Here is an 18,240-nt window from a genome sequence, read left to right as displayed (position 1 = left end):
TGATTTTAAAAAATTATTTAATTCACAGTGGAAAGTACATTCCAGTTCTTACAATCAATATATCCATACTTTTATTTTGAGTTCTCACTTCCTAAGGAAGATGAACTTGGCTCTTAAATTTCTATATTTTTCCATATTTGATAAGAACAACTATAGATTTGCACCACTTGCATAGCAGCAAGACTAGAATTATCCCAATTCTATAGATGAGAATTCAGGAGCTCCGTAGGACATCAGTTAAAGCTTAAATTGGACAAACATGCTATGATTTGTCTCATTATGTTATTTTGAAAGTCTAAACTTTAATGTGTTTCTGGTGATTGATTTTACTTTAATAAATTTTAGTAAGGGACACATGGTTTAGTGTTACATAAAATAGCTTAAAAATTAGAGCATAATTCTAGAGACAAATAGACCTGAATTTAAATGTGACTGCTACCTTGAACAAGTAATATGACCACTCTGCCTCAGTTTTCTCATCTGACAAATGAGGATAAATAATAGTACCTGCCTCTTAGTGTTCTTGTAAAGATTAAGGATAAGCCATATCAGTACTGATTGCAAAGTTTAGCATATATAATTAGTACATAATTGTAGTTATCATTATTATTTCCTCTTGCCCACTTTAATGGGTAATAAATTGTCAAGTTCTCCTTTAAAAGGAAACAAGTATCTCATTTTAACTATATACAGAATGGAAAGATGGTTAGATGTATATTTCAAGTACTGTTTTTTGAGTCATATTATTCCTTTAATTCAGTTGTTTGGGAGAGAGGAGCTGAAGGGGAGGGATAATGTGACTGCAAAGTTAAAATGAAGTCTTAAACTAAGTTTTAGCATCTGCTTTAAAAATACTGATAGGAATTTATTTTGGCCAGTTTCTAGCATGGTTGCTTAGCAAGATAATCAATTCAATAGATATTTGCTGAAATCTAGGATTTCTGAACAAAAATCAAAATAGATAGTAGTAATATAGTTACTAATTATCTTAAATTTTTTTAAATCATTTTATCGTAGTTATCAGACCCGGATTTATCTGGTATGTAATTTGAGGAAATTCTTAGATGGTAACTTAAATTATCATACCATACATAGCTTTTCAGTATTACTAAGCCATGATATAATTATTATATTATTAAAATCAGATACTATCTGCACTGATAGTTACCAGTGATAATGAATAGTTTATCACAGTGATAAATGATAGTTATCAGTTTTAAAGAGTTACTCATCTGGATTTAAATACTGTTGATAACTTCCACTGTACAGAAAAAAAGTTAATAACTTCTCTAGCCTACCTGGACGATTCACTCATTCATTTATTGTACAAAGTTCTTTGAGCATCTGTCATATTCTGTGTGTTGAGGAATACACTCACATTGTATGTGTTGTTGACAGTTTTTAGGAGGTAGATAAACAATTACAAGCAGTCTTTAATGATGAAAGTATTGTCTATATAAGCATACTGTTTTTGCCAAATGAACAGAGACTATGCCCAGACCCAGAGGACTCATTTTTCAAGTTGTAGATTTGGTATAATTTAAATTTAAATTCTCTATAATTGCCTTTATTTAAAAGAGTAATCATTTAAATGCCAAATTTTTGAAATCGCCTTAAAAAATAAGACACACAAGGAAGAAATTACTAGAAATTTTAAATAAGGAATAATTTATTTCAGATGATTGAATCAATGATGCAAAATAATTTCATGGATATTAGTGTGATATTATTTCCTTTTTATATTGAAATAGCATTTCACAGTAATCTCTTTTAAAATATTTATAATTTTTGATAATTATATTTTTGTATATCATCATGAATTCTGTGAAGCATCTGGCTGTATCAAGTACAAAAGATTTTAAAAGTCTGCTATATTTTCTAGGTTCAATATCATCTAAAATATTAAACTCTTACAGTTGAATATGATTAATATTGCCAATATGCTATTACCTCATTTAAATACATTTGGAAACTCATTATGTGCTGGGTTATGTACTCCCTATTTTGTATATTTTATCTTATCAACAAACTAGTTTGTGAGTGACTAAATTTGCTTTCTATTTTCTTAAATTTGGAAGATAAATAAGCTTGTCGCTTAACAAAAATTATATTATTTCTTATGAAATATTAGACATTTGCAAAGTTTAGTCAGAAGCTTTACCATCTTCATATTTTTATTTGATTTATTGTATTTACTTGTTTGTTTGTTTGTTTTACCTGTAGTGTCAGTTTAAATATACCATATTCATTTTCCAATTTTTTTTTCTATTCCCCATTGTGTACATATTTTATAGTAATGCTCTAAAGTACAGTGTTATGGTTATGTTTTTTTCTGAGGTTATATCTAAAGTATTTGAATCTTATACTTTGATTACCTTACCGATTTGTTGTTTATTTATGAAGTCTATACATTCAGCTGTAATGCTTTAATTATAGACTCTATATTAAATAATATAAATACCTTTAGGAAACCTCAGTCCCTTTTTATTATCTATCTGGTACCTAGGTTTCAAACCTATAAATAATAATAGATTGCAACTGTGCTGATACAAGCTCCAAATACACAGTTTTTCTTCCCACCTACATACACTTCTTTCATCTAAACAATGGATAAATGATTAATGCCTTTGTATAGTTATTCTTGGTTCAGTTTCCGTCATTCAGTCACTGCTAAATATGCATTGGTGTCATTTCACTGGCAGCGCCTTCCTGCAGTGCAGAAGAATAGTTTTTGCAGTTTTCTGCTTATGCTGTCTCTTAGACCTTTTAGAATAACAGCTACCATGAAGATTTCACTTGGCAAAATCTGATGATGACGGTGAACATTGCATTACATTCTATTTTTAATGAAGAGATATTCCTGCAAAAGATTTAAAGATCACACAATACCCTGACGAATATTGAATGTTTCTTATACTATATTATTGGGGTTTTTTTTTCTATAATTTCCTTCTGGTAGTTAGAATCAAAGAAAAATATAGCATATCTCTTTGATGATTAGCCTCAAAGGTAATAAATGATTTGTTACTCTGGTAGGTTAGCCAAGTGGAAAGATTATTTCTGAGATTTTAAATGGGGTAATACAAGACTTTCTTTTGGATTATTTTCAAATCTCTTCCTAATCTTCACCCTTTTTGGAAAATATATTCTATAAAATTTGGCTTCAAAAGTTTAAACTAAGAGCCACTGTTTGAACATTTAAATTGCATTTGATGATTTTCTACCATTGAGTCATTTTACATTTTTAAAACAATCATCGTTATCTGTAATTATGAGAGAAAATATAAACAAAATCCAAGTTTTCTTCATTAAATTTATGGAGAGGAATTTTATAAACCTTGCATATTTTAATATGACTTGTTTTGGAAATCTTTGAATGCTTTTCATTTCTTAGAAAAAAACCCACGCTGATTTTGATATCTTTATGTTTTTGTTTGAGTATAGACTATTTTCTTTCATAAATGCATTTGAGGTATACCGGTTTACAGTAGCAGTCTTTGTATTATTATTTATGATTTATCAGACCCAGATTTATTAGTATGTAACTTGAAGAAATTCTTAACATAGGTTGTAGATGGTAACTTAAATTCTAAGGTTTTAAAATAGATTAGTGTATTTTTAAATATTGTTTCTTTGCTAATTTTGAAAATTATGGTTTAAGTTATCAAAGAGTCAAATAGTTCTTTAATATTCCAAGTTTTCCATTTTATTTTTAAAACCATAGACTACCTTTATTTTTCATAAACTTGAACTCAAGGAGTTGCTAAGTGAAGATCCTTGGATATTATCTTAATAAGAGGAATGATGAGTGTACAATATCTAATCAACTATCTTATAGTTAGATGATCAGAACTATGTGTGATTCAGCAATTTTGTTCCAAGATGAAACTTGAAAATTACAAGAATTGTTACATCAACTAGAAAGTTAATTCACGTACTTTTGTTTGTTTGTTTGGTGTTTGGTTTTGAGGTGCAGAATGGTGGCGAACAACAGATGTTCATACTCGTACAGGGGCGACCTTCTTTCCACCATTGCTGGGAATTCCACCGCTGTTTGCTCCTCCAGCCCAGAACCATGATTCTTCTTCCTTCCATTCAAGGACTTCAGGAAAAAGTAATAGAAATGGTCCTGAAAAAGGTATTTATATTAACTTAAGTGAGGTCCTACAAGTGCTCCATTTCAATACCTATTTTCAGTAGAGTTTAGATTTAATGACATTTATATAACATTGTACTAGACACCTTTTTCATACTGTCTTGCTTAATCTTACAATGATGACTCTTAGAGATTGGAAGTATTCTCATTTCTCATCCAAGGTTAAGTAAGTGATTCAAGGACCACTTACATGTAAATGTGGCATGGGCAGGATTTGAACCCAGGCCTTCTAACTCCGAGCTCCACTGCTTTTTCCTCTGTATCTCATTACCTCTTTTGTGTAACCCAAAATAAGATATTACTTCTTCTGTAATTCAGCATTAAATTCATCAAAATTAATATCCAAGTCCTCCTTTTTTCTTTTAACTGATTTTTAATATTGCTGTAGTTGATAACTGCTAGAAGATCATCTGTGAATTATAATAGCATTTTAGATGGTTTATTATTATCTTTTTTTACTTGAGTAAGAGTTGTCAGTGGGTTTGCTCTGAAAGGGGAAATATTTGCATTTAATTATATTTATTTTTTCTTTGTTTTTAATTTTATTTTTTATTTATTTTTTTTTTTTAATTTTTTTTTTCAACGTTTATTTATTTTTGGGACAGAGAGAGACAGAGCATGAACGGGGGAGGGGCAGAGAGAGAGGGAGACACAGAATCGGAAACAGGCTCCAGGCTCTGAGCCATCAGCCCAGAGCCCGACGCGGGGCTCGAACTCACGGACCGCGAGATCGTGACCTGGCTGAAGTCGGACGCTTAACCGACTGAGCCACCCAGGCGCCCCTTTAATTTTATTTTTAATTTTTTTAAAATTTACATCCAAATTAGTTAGCGTATAGTGCAACAATGATTTCAGGAGTAGATTCCTTAGTGCCCCTTACCCATTTAGCCCATCTGCCCCTCCCACAACCCCTCCTGTAACCCTCAGTTTGTTCTCCATATTTATGAGTCTCTTCTGTTTTGTCCCCCTCCCTGGTTTTACATTATTTTTGTTTCCCTTCCCTTATGTTCATCTGTTTTGTCTCTTAACGTCCTCATATGAGTGAAGTCATAGGATTTTTGTCTTTCTCTGGCTGACTAATTTCACTTAGCATAATCCCCTCTAGTTCCATCCACGTAGTTGCAAATGGCAAGACTTCATTCTTAATTATATTTCTAAACGTTATTTTAATTGAAGTGAAATTCAGATAAATATAAAGTTACCATTTTAAAGTGAATAATTCAGTGAAATTTAATGTATTCACAGTACTGAACAACCACTACCTCTATCTAGTTTCAAAACATTTTCATCACTCCAAAAGGAAACTCCATACCCCTTAAGCAGTTTCTCCTCATTCTTCCCTCCCCCAGAACCTGGCAACCACTAACCTGTGCTCTGTTTCTATGGATTTACCCATTGTGAATATTTCATACAGATGGAATCATCCAATATGTGACTTTTTGTGTCTGATTCCTTTCACTTAGCGTAATGTTTTAGAGAGTCCTTCATATTGTAGCATATATCATTACTTCATTCCTTCTTATGACTGATTAATATTCTTTTGTATAAACATGTTTATTTTTATTTTCAAGGTGTAAATGGGTCAATAAATGGAAACACTACATCATCTGTATCTGGTATCAACACACCTGTACTATCCACTACTGCTTCAAGTTCTGTGGGACAAAGTAAAAGTATAAGCTCAGGTGGAGGAAATCGAAAATGTAATCAGGAACAAAACAAAAACCAGCCTTTGGATGCTAGAGCTGACAAAATAAAAGATAAGGTAAGTTACTCTTCCTTCTAGGACAAATATACAACAGATCATTGTAAAGGTCAAACCACCTGACTCCGTGGAATCATTTCTTATGAATTACCAACTCTTATTTTTACACGTTTATTTTTATGGTGTGATGCTAATATTATGTCTCTTAAAAATTAAAACTGTCAGCACCAGTATAAATAATACAAATAGCAATAATAGCTAAGATTTATGGAGAACTTACTACATACCAGGTCTACTCTAATCGTTTTGCATATCACACCTATTTTAATCCTGTCTATACCTCTAATGAGCTAGGTATTGCAATTACACATGGGGAAACAGAGCCTGAAAATAGTTGGCTGGTAAGTGGCCAGGATTTGAAGTCAAGCAGGTTGACCCCAGAGCCTATGTTTTTAGGAAAACAAAAATAAGAAAACATTATGGGAAGTTTCAAATATATAGAATAGACAGAATAGCATAATAATCTTGTGCATCTATTATTCAGTTTCAGCAGTCATCCCCTCATGGCCAATTTTATTTCATTTTATCCCCAACTATGCACGTTATCAATTTATGCCTTTCAGCTCTATAAATTCACCCTCTTATCCTTTGCCAATTGGCACAATGTTAGACTTTGTCAGCAGAGGATCTTGGAGAATCCCTGAAAGAGGAAAGGGCTTCTGTTTCTGTTTCTGGTGTTTTCTTCTTGCTCTTATGCCGTGGTTGCCAGTGGGTAGCTTTGTCACCAGCTGGCTGCTTCTCCATGGGCTCTGTTCAGGAGAACTAGTAGTACACCCATTCTAGTGGGTTTCATGGGCATCCCAGCAGGGACCTTATTAGTAAGTTTTACCCAAACAGCAGTGGGTGGCTTTCTAGCTAATTTTACTGGCACCCTAGCTCGGAGGTTTCCAGCAACTTTTCCTGGCACTCCAGCTGGCATGTTTTCTATTTGCCAGCCTGACCTGTGATACCTCAGTTAGCTTTTCTGCCAGACAGTGGGCAACAGCCACCTCCTCTACAACAAAGTCTGAAGTTCAGCCTTGGGTGAATGAGGTTGGAAGAGAGAGACTGTCTTCCAAGTTTACCTTTATTTTAGTACTGTAGCTGTGCCCTACAGTAAGTGGCTACTCCATACATCTGCTATTTCAATATTCTTTTTTTTCCCCTGTTAGAGCTGCATTATTTAATGTTCGGATAAGTCAAATAAGCCAGTGCAATAGGGCATGAATATTAAAAAGGGGATATAGTGATGGAGAGGAAGACAGGTTTATCAGTATTTGCAGATGACAGTATCTATTATTATTGCTTTGCTATTTGATAGTTGCAATGCCTCTTTTATATAGTTTTGTGATTTAGGTCAATTTTTAAGGAGGTCTTCAGGCATTTGTTAAGAGGCACAGACATAGGGAGGTGAATATAGGCAACATTTAAACTTTGGCAGCTCTGAAAGTTATTTTTATGTGCTCACTGCAATAATCCTAACTGGGGGGAATTTTAGCCAGTGACTTACAGAGGCCATATTTATTTAAAGGGTGGGCTCCTGGGATACCAGGCAGTGATGTGGGTGGAAGAGGCCTTTTTCTAACTGCCTGCCCATGAGTTTCTTCCACCTCTAGAGCCTTTCAACAAGCTGGGACCCTAGTATTATATGCAAGGCAGTCAGCTATAATTAACTGCACAACATCGGGCCCTCACAAGGCTGCCTTGCCAAATAACAGCAAACCACATTGTGGTAAACTCTCTCCTCTCGCCAACTCTGGTTATGTGGGACTAGAGCCCTTCCAACAGTGGCCTGCCCATAGCCAGAAATGCATCAGCAGGCTGCACAACGAAGTGCCCTCACCAGGGGAGCCCTGGCCTGGGAAGAGAGTGATGTACCGGCTCCCTGTGGTTTCTGTATCCTTGCTCTCCCAACACCCAGCCATGTAAGTCCCATTTTCTTTCTTTCTTTTCCTTTTTCTTTCTTTCTTTCTTTCTTTCTTTCTTTCTTTCTTTCTTTCTTTCTTTCTTTCTTTCTAATATTTATTTATTTTTTAAATTTATATCCAAGTTAGTTAGCATATAGTGCAACAATGATTTTAGGAATAGATTCCTTAATTCCCCTTAACCATTTAGCCCATCCCCCCTCCCACAACCCCTGTAGTAACCCTCTGTTTGTTCTCCATATTTAAGAGTCTCATGTTTTTGTCCCCCTCCCTGTTTTTATATTATTTTTGCTTCCCTTCCCTTGTGTTCACCTGTTTTGTCTCTTAAAGTCCTCATATGAGTGAAGTCATATGATTTTTGTCTTTCTCTGACTAATTTCACTTAGCATAATGCCCTCCAGTTCCATCCACGTAGTTGCAAATGGCAAGATTTTATTCTTTTTGATTGCCGAGTCATACTCCATTGTATATATATATACCACATCTTTATCCATTCATCCATCGATGGACATTTGGGCTCTTTCCATACTTTGGCTATTGTTGATAGTGCTGCTGTAAACATGGGAGTGCATGTGTCCCTTTGAAACAGCACACCTGTATCCCGTGGATGAATGCCTAGTAGTGAGATTGCTGGGTTGTAGGGTAGTTCTATTTTTAGTTTTTTAAGGAACCTCCATACTGTTTTCCAGAGTGGCTACACCAGCTTGCATTCCCACCAACAATGCAAAAGAGATCCTCTTTTCTCCGCATCCTCGCCAACATCTGTTGTTGCCTGAGTTGTTAATGTTAGCCATTCTGACAGGTGTGAGGTGGTATCTCATTGTGGTTTTGATTTGTATTTCCCTGATGATGAGTGATGTTGAGCATTTTTTCATGTGTCGGTTGGCCATCTGGATGTCTTCTTTGGAGAAGTGTCTATTCATTTCTTTTGCCCATTTCTTCACTGGATTATTTGTTTTGTGGGTGTTGAGTTTGAGAAGTTCTTTATAGATTTTGGATACTAACCCTTTATCTGATAGGTTGTTTGCAAATATCTTCTCCCATTCTGTCGGTTGCCTTTTAGTTTTGCTGATTGTTTCCTTTTGTTTTGTTTTGTTTTTAAATATAATTATTGTCAAGTTAGCTAACATACAGTGTATACAGTGTGCTCTTGGCTTCGGGAGTAGATTCCCATGATTCATCGCTTACGTACAACACCCAGTGCTCATCCCAACAAGTGCCCTCTTCAATGCCCGTCACCCATTTTCCCCTCTCTTCCATCTCCCCCTCCCCATCAACCCCCAGTTTGTTCTCTGTATTTAAGAGTCTCTTATGGTTTGCCTTTGTCTCTATTTGAAACTATTTTTTCCCCTTCTCTTCTCCATGGGCTTCTGTTAAGTTTCTCAAATTCCGCATGAGTGAAAACACTGCTATTTTGTATTCTTTAGAGGTCTGTCTCTCTTAGCAGTTCATATTCTGTTACTAGTTAATAATTCTTTTTTTTAAGTTTATTTATTTTGAGAGAGAGAGTGAGAGCACACATGTGAGCATGAGTGGGGAAGAGGCAGAGAGAGTGGGTAAGAGAGTATTTCCAAGCAGACTCCTCACTGTTAGTGCAAAGCGTGCTGAGGGGCTCAATCCCACAAACAGTGAGACCACGATCAGAGCTGAAATCAAGAGTTGGACGCTCAGTCCTGTAACTGAGCCACCTAGGCATCCCACTAGTTAATAATTCTATATAATAAAATTCCCCTGTTCAAATTGCTGATGTGTTTTCTGTCTTCTGACTAGACTTTATCTGCCATAGAAGTGATGTTATTAGGAGTAGGGTGGATATGCAGATTGCATATGGTAAATTTACTCCAATATTCTGGTTACTCAAAGCCTTTAGATTTCTTCTTCCATATCATACCAGGGAAGCTGTGACATTTCCACGTTATTAAAGGTAGGCCACCACTGAGTCCAGGTTTCATGTATCCAAACAAGTAAGCTGAGATAACTCGAGCTATACAAACTAACACATTATATCTGGAAGTTCTAGTAAGTGCACCCATATTAGTGAATTTGGTCTACTCTCATTTGTATTTCCTCTTCAGTGAGGGGTCTTGGTTTATTTTGAATTAAAGTCTTAGCATCAACTGCAAACATTTTGGAAACAAAGATAATAACTAGAGTGGTGTCATCTCTAAATTTTATAAAAACCACGTTCAAGGCCTGGTTTCTGGGGGAACAGAGTCAACAGTTTGTGATTGTGCACACATCACTTTCTTCACCCATTCAGCTGTAATATCAAGGGGACTAGGAAGTTCTGACACCACAGCAAAATATAGGTGATATTGGTCCAACCTTAAATCTTCAGATTTCAACATGCCTCCCAGGTTCCAACTTTAATCTTAAAGAACTATTTCATAAAATTTTCTTTTGTCCTTTTTGAATACAGCGTCAAGCCCCGTATGTTTTCCAGGATCAATTGAACAAATAAAGATTTCTTTCCTTTTGCCCGGAATATTTCACGGAAATATTTCCTCTAGATCTTTTAGTTCCCTTTTCAACAGAAGATAAATGTTTTCCAGAATACAGTAAAACATATGAAGGTCTGGAGAAGGTCATATGGTAAAGCCAAAAGTCTAATGGTACTCACCACAAAACTCAACAGAACTGTACTTAGGCCCCAAGCAAACATTTTCTTTCCTCTTTAAGCCACCCCACTGAGCAATTGTGATAAAAGACTCTTGGTTGTTTCCTTCCAGGGACATAGGTTTCAGGGTCATATTCTCTACCTGTTGCTCTTTAACTGCTCTTCAATCTTCATCTTATGATTTGTTTCATGGGTATTCTCATTAGTATGAGCTCCAAGGAGCTATGTCCACACTGCTGCCCCCTTCTCTGCATGCACTCCTTACTCCCATAGTGTTTTTTTTTTTAACATATAAAACTGGTATTTTTAATTGAAAAATATGTAATAAAGCTGTTTTCACCTTTTTGGAGAAATGTTCTTTTTTAAATTCAAGTATCATTAACATACAGTGTTATATTAGTTTCAGATGTACAATGTAATGATTCAACAGTTCTATACATTACTTAGTGCTCATCAGGATAAAGATACCCTTAATCCCCTTTATCTATTTCACCCAGCCCCCACCCACCTGCTTTCTGGCAACCACCAATTTGTTCTCTGTATTTAGGAGTCGATTTTTAAATTTCTCTCTTCTTTTCTTTGTTCATTTGTTTTGTTTCTTAAATTCCATATATGACTGAAATCATATGATATTTGTCTTTTTCTGACTGATTTCACTTAGCATGATAGTCTCTAGCTCTATCCATGTTGTGGCAAGTAGCAAAATCTCATTCTTTTTATGGCTGAATAATATCTACTGTAATATATACATCACATCTTCTTATCCATTCATATATTGATGAACACTTGAGTTGCTTCCGTATCTTGGCTATTGTAAATAATGCTGAATAAACATAGGGGTGCATATACCTTGTTGAATTAGCACTTTCATTTTCTTTGGATAATACCCAGTAGTGCACTTACTGAATCATATAGTAATTGTATTTAAACTTTTTGATGAATCTCCATGCCGTTTTCCAGAGTGGCTGTACCAATTTATATTCCCACCAATAATGCATGAGGTTTTTTTCTATATGGCCTTGCCAGCACATCTTATTTCTTTTATTTTTGATTTTAGCCATTTTGACTAGTGTAAGGTGATAATTTGTTGTGGATTTGATTTGCATTTCTCTGATGAGTGATGAGTGATGTTGAGTACCTTTTCATCTGTCTGTTGGCCGTCTGTATGTCTTCTTTGGAGAAGTGTCTATTCAGGTCCCCTACCCATTTTTAAATCAAATTATTTGGGTTTTTTTTAGCATTGAGTTGTATTAAGTTTTTTATATATTTTGACTATGAACCCCTTATCAGATGTACCATGAGTAACTATCTTCTCCCATTCAGCAGGTTGCCTTTTTTGTTTTGTTGATGGTTTCTTTCACTGTTGCAAAATCTTTTTACTTGATAAAGTCCTAGTAGGTTAATTTTGCTTTTGTTTCCCTTACCTGAGGAGACACAGATAAAAATGTTTCTATGGCTGATGTCTAAGAAACTACTGCCTGTGTTTTCTTCTAGAAGTTTTATGGTTTCATGTCTCATATTTAGATACTTATCTTGAGTTTATTTTTGTGCATAGTACAAGAAAGTGGTCTTGTTTTTATTCTTTTGCTTGTAAGTGTCCTATTTTCCCAGCACCATTTGTTGAAGAGATTATCTCTTACCCATTGTATTTTCTTGCCTCCTTTGTTGTAGATCAATTGACCATAAAAGTATGTTTATTTCAGGGTTTTTATTCTATTCTGTTGTGCTATGTGTCTATTTTTTGCCTGTAGCACTCTGGTTCTGTTTAGTTTTTGTTGTTGTGTTGTTGTTTTGTTTTGTTTCATTTTGTTTTTTAGAGAGAGCGAGAGCATGAGCACGGAGGGGCAGAGGAAGAGGGAGAGAGAAAATGTTAAGCAGGCTTCATGCCCAGCAGGGAGCCCAATATAAGGCCTCACAGCCATGAGATCATGACCTGAGCCAAAATCAAGTCAGATACTTAATTGACGGAGTCATCTGGGTGCCCCAGTACCACACTGTTTTGTTTACTACAGCTTTGTAGTATATCTTGAAATCTGGGATTGTGATACTCCAGCTTTGTTCTTCTTTTTCAAGATTAGTTTGGCTATTCAGAATCTCCTGTGGTTCCATACAAATTTAGTAGTATTTCTTCTAATTCTGTGAAAAATGTTGTTGATATTTTGATAGAGATTGCATTAAATCTGTAGACAGCTTTAGGTAATATGGACATTTTAATAATATCAGTTCCTCCAGTCCATGAGCATGGAATATATTTGTATTTGTTTGTGTCCTTTTCAGTTTCTTTCATCAATGTTTTGTAGTTTCCATATACAGGTCTTTCACCTCCTTGGTTTATTTTTAGGTATTTTATTATTTTGGTGCAATTGTAAGTGGAATTGTTTTCTTAATTTTTCTTCCTGCTACTTCATTATTAGTGTATAGAAACGCAACAGATTTCTGTAGATTAATTTTGTATCTTGCAACTTTACTGAGTTCATTAATCTGTTCTAGTAGTTTGTTGGTAGAGTCTTTAGGATTTTCTATATATAGTATCATGTCAACTGCAAATAAGGAAGAAGTTTTACCAATTTGGATGCCTTTTATGTATTTTCCCCCCTTCGGTAATTGCTGTGGCCAGGACTTCTAGTACTATGTACCAGGACTTCCATTATAAAAGTGGTAAGGATGGACATCCTTGTCTTGGTCCTAATCTTAGAGGAAAAGCTCTCCGTTTTTCATGATTAAATATGATGTTAGCTGTGGGGTTTTCATATATGGCCTTTATTATGTTGGGATATGTTCCCTGTAAACTTACTTTGTTGATAGTTTATCATGAATGAATGTTGTACTTTGTCAAATACTATCATGGATCTACTGAGATGATCAAATGTTTTCTATCTTTCCTCTTATTAATATGATGTATCACATTGATTTGTGAATATTGAACCACCCTTGCATTTCTGCATTTCTGGAGTAAATCCCACTTGATTGTGGTGAGTGACTTTTTTTGGATTCAGTTTGCTAGTATTTTGTTGAGGATTTTTGTAATGTTCATCAGAGATATTGGCCTGTAGCTTTCTTTTTTTTTTTTTTTTTTTTTCCTTTTTGTAATGTCTTTATCTGGTTTTGGTATCAGGGTAATGTTGGTCTCATAGAATGAACTTGGAAGCTTTCCTTCCTCTTCTATTTATTGGAAGAGTTTGCAAAAAGTAAGTATCTCTTCTTTAAGAGTTTGGTAGAATTCACCTGTGAAGCCATCTGGCGTTTGTTGGGAGCTTTTGATTATTGATTCAGTTTCATGACTAGTAATTGATCTCTTCAAATTTTCTATTTATTCTTGATTTAGTTTTGTAAGATTATATGTTTCTGGGAATTTATCCATTTCTTCTGGGTTGTCCAGTTTGTTGGCATGTAATTTTTCAGAGTATTCTTTTATAATCCATTGTATTTCTGTAATACCAGTTATTATTTCTCATCTTTCATTTCTGATTTTATTTATTTGAGTCCTGTCTTAATTTCTTGATGAGTCTGGCTTAAAGGTTTATCAATTTTTTTTATCTTTTCAAAGAACCAGCTCCTGGTTCTTTTAGTCTCTTTCATTTATTTCTGCTCCAATCTCTCTCATTTATTTCTGCTCCAATCTTTATTATTTTTGTTCTTTTACTGGCTTTGAGCTTTGTTCTTTTTCTGTTTACTTTTGGTTGCAAGTTTAGATTGTTTATTTGAGATTTTCTTGTTCCTTTAGGTATACCTGTATTGCTATAAACTTCCTTCTTGAACAGCTTTTGCTGCATCCCAAAGATTTGGGACTGTTGTATTTTCATTTGCCTCCATATATTTTTTGATTCCCCTCTGATTTCTTAGTTGATCTGTTCATTGTTTTGTAGTGTGTTATTTAGACTTCATGTAGTTGTGTGCTTTCCAATTTTTTCTTGTGTTTGGTTTCTAGTTTCATACGTTGTGGTTGGAAAAGATGCATGATATGATTTTAGTCTTTTGGAATTTATAGAGGCTTCTTTTGTGGGCTAACATGATCTATCCTGGAGAATGTTCCACATGTACTTAAAAGAATGTGTTTTCTGCTGTTTGGGGATGGAATGTACCTCTTAGAAATAGTGCTAAAATCTAGTAACATCTGTACTCTCCAGTGCTTCCACAGTATACAAGGCATTGAGCAAGACTTTAGCAGCATACGTATGAAATAGATTCTGTTCTTAGCTTTAGTAAGGAATCTACATCGACATTTCTAAGCAAAATCGGTGCTATTAAAGTAAAAAATATTTCCTGTAGCAAGTAGTAAAAACTTACAGGGGCACTTTTTTAATGATATAAAGTGTTGGATTCTGAGGTACCGTGGTGGTGTCTGTAGGCATCTATGTTGAAATGACACTAGAGAGAGGTTGGTTATCAAAGTGAGGGATACTAGAACTTAAAATTTCAGAAAAAGAGCACTTCTGCCTCTGGGTAAGTCATTGTCTGGCATGAATTTGTGGTAGTAGGTTGTCAAGTAAAATGGGAATGAAGGACATTGGAACTAAGGAAGAAAATCTTATATATATTTTTTGCCCAGTGTTTTTCCTTTTTAAAAGCTTTTTAAACATTGCTTCGGTAACCTTTTTCATGTGTAGTTTGAAAAAATGTTCTTCAGCTAATTTCAGTAATTCCTTCTGGGGGTTGCTATGTCAGTAGTGTTCATTGACAATCATTAAGTCCAATTCCCTCATATAGAATGTGTGATTATTTAGAATAAATGTAGATATTTCAAATTAAACAATATAAGTCACAGACTAAAATACATATACAGCCTGTTGGGGGGGGGGGGAAATAAAACAATTCAAGTTTAAATAAGTTCCACTCCTGCTATTACAAGTCAGTAACAAGCTACTTTTTACATGCAGACAGTCTTCTTAAAAACATAAGTGAGTTTTTGTGGTTTTAAAATAATTTTATGTTATCACTCCTTCCAGTGTTTCCTATCCCCCTCAGACTAAAATCCTTGTCAAGTCTTATAAGACCCCATATAATCTGACCCCTGCCAGTCCATTCAACCTTGTTTCCTGTGGCTCTTTCTCTCTCTGGCTCCCTGTGCTATAACTGATAGCTGACCTTTCCAAGTCTTTGAACATATCAAACTTATTTCATGGCTGTTGCCTTTGGTCTTTCCCCTGTGTTGAAAGGCTCTACTTTTATCTTCATGTGAGTGTCTCTCACTCTCCATTTAGGTCTCAGCTCAAAATGGTCTTACCTGATAACTGCATCTAAATCTTTATGCCCATCCTCACCCCCAGCACACACAATCAATCCAAGAATCCTATTTTAGTTGTGGTATACATCACTAAAAACACCTAATTATATTGTTTGTTGATTCTGTTCTCCCTGTTACCACTAGGGCAGAGTTGCTGTCATACCCTTGTATCCCCAGAGACTAGAGCAACTATGTCTGGTACATAATAGCCTTGAATTTGTTTTGTTATTGAAAGAAAGAAGTATACAATGAAATGAAAGTTCAAGGAGAGGATTCTTAAAAGCTTTCCTAGCTTGGAATAGGGTGCGAATGGTGGTTAATAAGCTCTTTTTTGATCGCTTTTTGATAACTTAAGAAGATTCATTTTTAAAATGTTTAAGTGACAGGAAAGAGACTCACTACTTAATTGTGTACTTAATTGTGTGTGACTACAAAAGACAGACACACACACACACGTAATAGAGATTAAGGAGATGAAATTGATTGTACTGAAACTTATTTTCTCTTTTCCTCTAATACCTCGACTTGTCCATTAACTTCTATATATTTTTTTAATATGGGGACTAAATTTGTTACATTATAGAGGCACAGACTCTTTGTATACTGTCAGTGTATGGTCTGCAAAGACCACCTGCACCAGAATCACATTAAAGTGCTTGTTAATGTAGATCCCTGTGTCCTGTTTGGAATTGGGACTCTGGAATCTGCTGGTTGTTGCAAGTTCAGCAAGTAAATATTTTGCACATTAAAACTTTAGAACCCACACCTCTAGACCCACTCTTGAGGCATGTAGACTCCCTTTCTCGTGCCACCTTTAAATTAAAAACTATACAGATTACTTGGGTATTGGAATAGGAGTTTATTTTTCTCTGGTAAATTACTGTATCTCACTTTTTTCCTTTCCTTTCTTAGCCTCTAGTAAAACCCAAAGTGATAACTTCTGTTTAGACTCCATGATTTTCATAATCTTGCTAAACCCCTAATAGATTTTGGTTACAATGAAGAAGATGTTTCTCTGCCAAATAAATGGTAGACTTAATTTTTCTATGTTACTATTGTTTCCCTTTAATCTCTACTTTGGTCTTTTTCATTCCGTGTTACCCACATTATTTCTCATCACTCTTGCTTTACTCTGAGGGAAAGAGATAGTTCAAGGAATAATGGTAACCAGTATTTGGCTTATTGTATTTCCAGAGGAAGCATTATGGTTGCTAATTTGGAGCAGTTAATACAGAGTATCATTGCATGCAGAATATCTCAACAGGAGTGACTCTCTTCACTCATATGCATTTTATTTTATTTAACTTAAATTTCAGAAAGCAAAAAGGAAAGAGTCCTAATTTGCAGTCTGTAACTATCACTTCAACCTGGCTTCTTTTTGTGGAAGTGTATTATTGTCTTTCATTCCCCAGACTCATTAGTCATGACAGAGTATATTTCCGTTAAGACCATAACTTTTGTAATTCATTACTTTTGTAATTTATTGCTGATTTTTCTATATTTTTTCTTTATTTTATCTATCAGCAAATCCTACTGAAATGTTCCTATGTAACTTTGAATTATACTCAATCTATTCCTGTACCTTGTTAATATTTCTTCTTTTCAGTCTTCCTGTTGGCAGACTTTTAACTTTTCCATTGTTATATAGCTGTTTAGTTATAATTCATGTCATGATTTTCCCTCCTTTTTATGCACTACCATTGTCTGTCCTTTAAACACAAAACTTTTTTAATGTGACCTAATGTCACTTTGTATCAATTTTGGATTTTCTTCTTCCTGTAGAGCCTTAAAGGTTCCAGAAATTAATGTCTTTATCATATTTTCTATCTTTTGTGAAGTGAAATACAAAAATTAAATTCCTTGCTAGAGCAGCCCCCTAAGTCTTTTGCTACATATTTTATTTTCTCTACAGTACTTACTACTATATGGAATTTTTTTGCTTTTATATTAGTCATTTATTTATTCTACCACCGCCAGCACTAGAATGTAAGTTTCTTGAAGGCAAGGGCTCTGTCTTAAACATCATTGTTGTCCAGCACCTGGAAGGGTATGTTTGGCATGTTGTATGTAAATATTAGGCTACTGACTCACCATCTGCATAAAAAAGAGGACTAAAGCTAAATAGAGAACTTCAGTGTCTGTAACCCTTACAATAATTGGAATTATTATTTTGTAAATTTCTCTTTTTAATCTGTCATACATTTTGAAGCATGGCCATCATATGAATAGATCTACATATATGCTTGATGTTTCTAATATTCCGTACATGCAGAGCCTGTATTTTTTTTTTTTTATTTAAATTTTTTTTTTCAACGTTTATTTATTTTTGGGACAGAGAGAGACAGAGCATGAACGGGGGAGGGGCAGAGAGAGAGGGAGACACAGAATCGGAAACAGGCTCCAGGCTCTGAGCCATCAGCCCAGAGCCTGACGCGGGGCTCGAACTCACGGACCGCGAGATCGTGACCTGGCTGAAATCGGACGCTTAACCAACTGCGCCACCCAGGTGCCCCGAGCCTGTATTTTTTATTGGAGAATTCCTATCAGATAAGTTAATTGGATTCATTTATTGAA

The 18,240-nt window shown here is 34.9% G+C and overlaps 1 protein-coding gene across 11 annotated transcripts in view; it reads left to right on the top strand.

Annotated features, from left to right (window-relative positions):
• Positions 1 to 18,240, top strand: part of BAZ2B (bromodomain adjacent to zinc finger domain 2B) — a 328,314-nt gene that overhangs the window by 200,575 nt on the left and 109,499 nt on the right. For 10 of the 11 annotated variants that reach the window (XM_045479949.1, XM_045479956.1, XM_045479948.1 and 7 more), the window contains 2 exons: positions 3,971 to 4,138; positions 5,728 to 5,921. In XM_045479949.1, the coding sequence (XP_045335905.1) occupies positions 3,971 to 4,138; positions 5,728 to 5,921 (362 nt within the window). The remainder of the gene's footprint in view (positions 1 to 3,970; positions 4,139 to 5,727; positions 5,922 to 18,240) is intronic. The other variant, XM_045479955.1, reaches the window with a different exon arrangement.

Source organism: Leopardus geoffroyi, chromosome C1 (genome assembly GCF_018350155.1).
Source record: "Leopardus geoffroyi isolate Oge1 chromosome C1, O.geoffroyi_Oge1_pat1.0, whole genome shotgun sequence".
Lineage (NCBI taxonomy): Eukaryota > Metazoa > Chordata > Mammalia > Carnivora > Felidae > Leopardus > Leopardus geoffroyi.
This window is presented reverse-complemented; position numbering and strand designations above follow the sequence as displayed.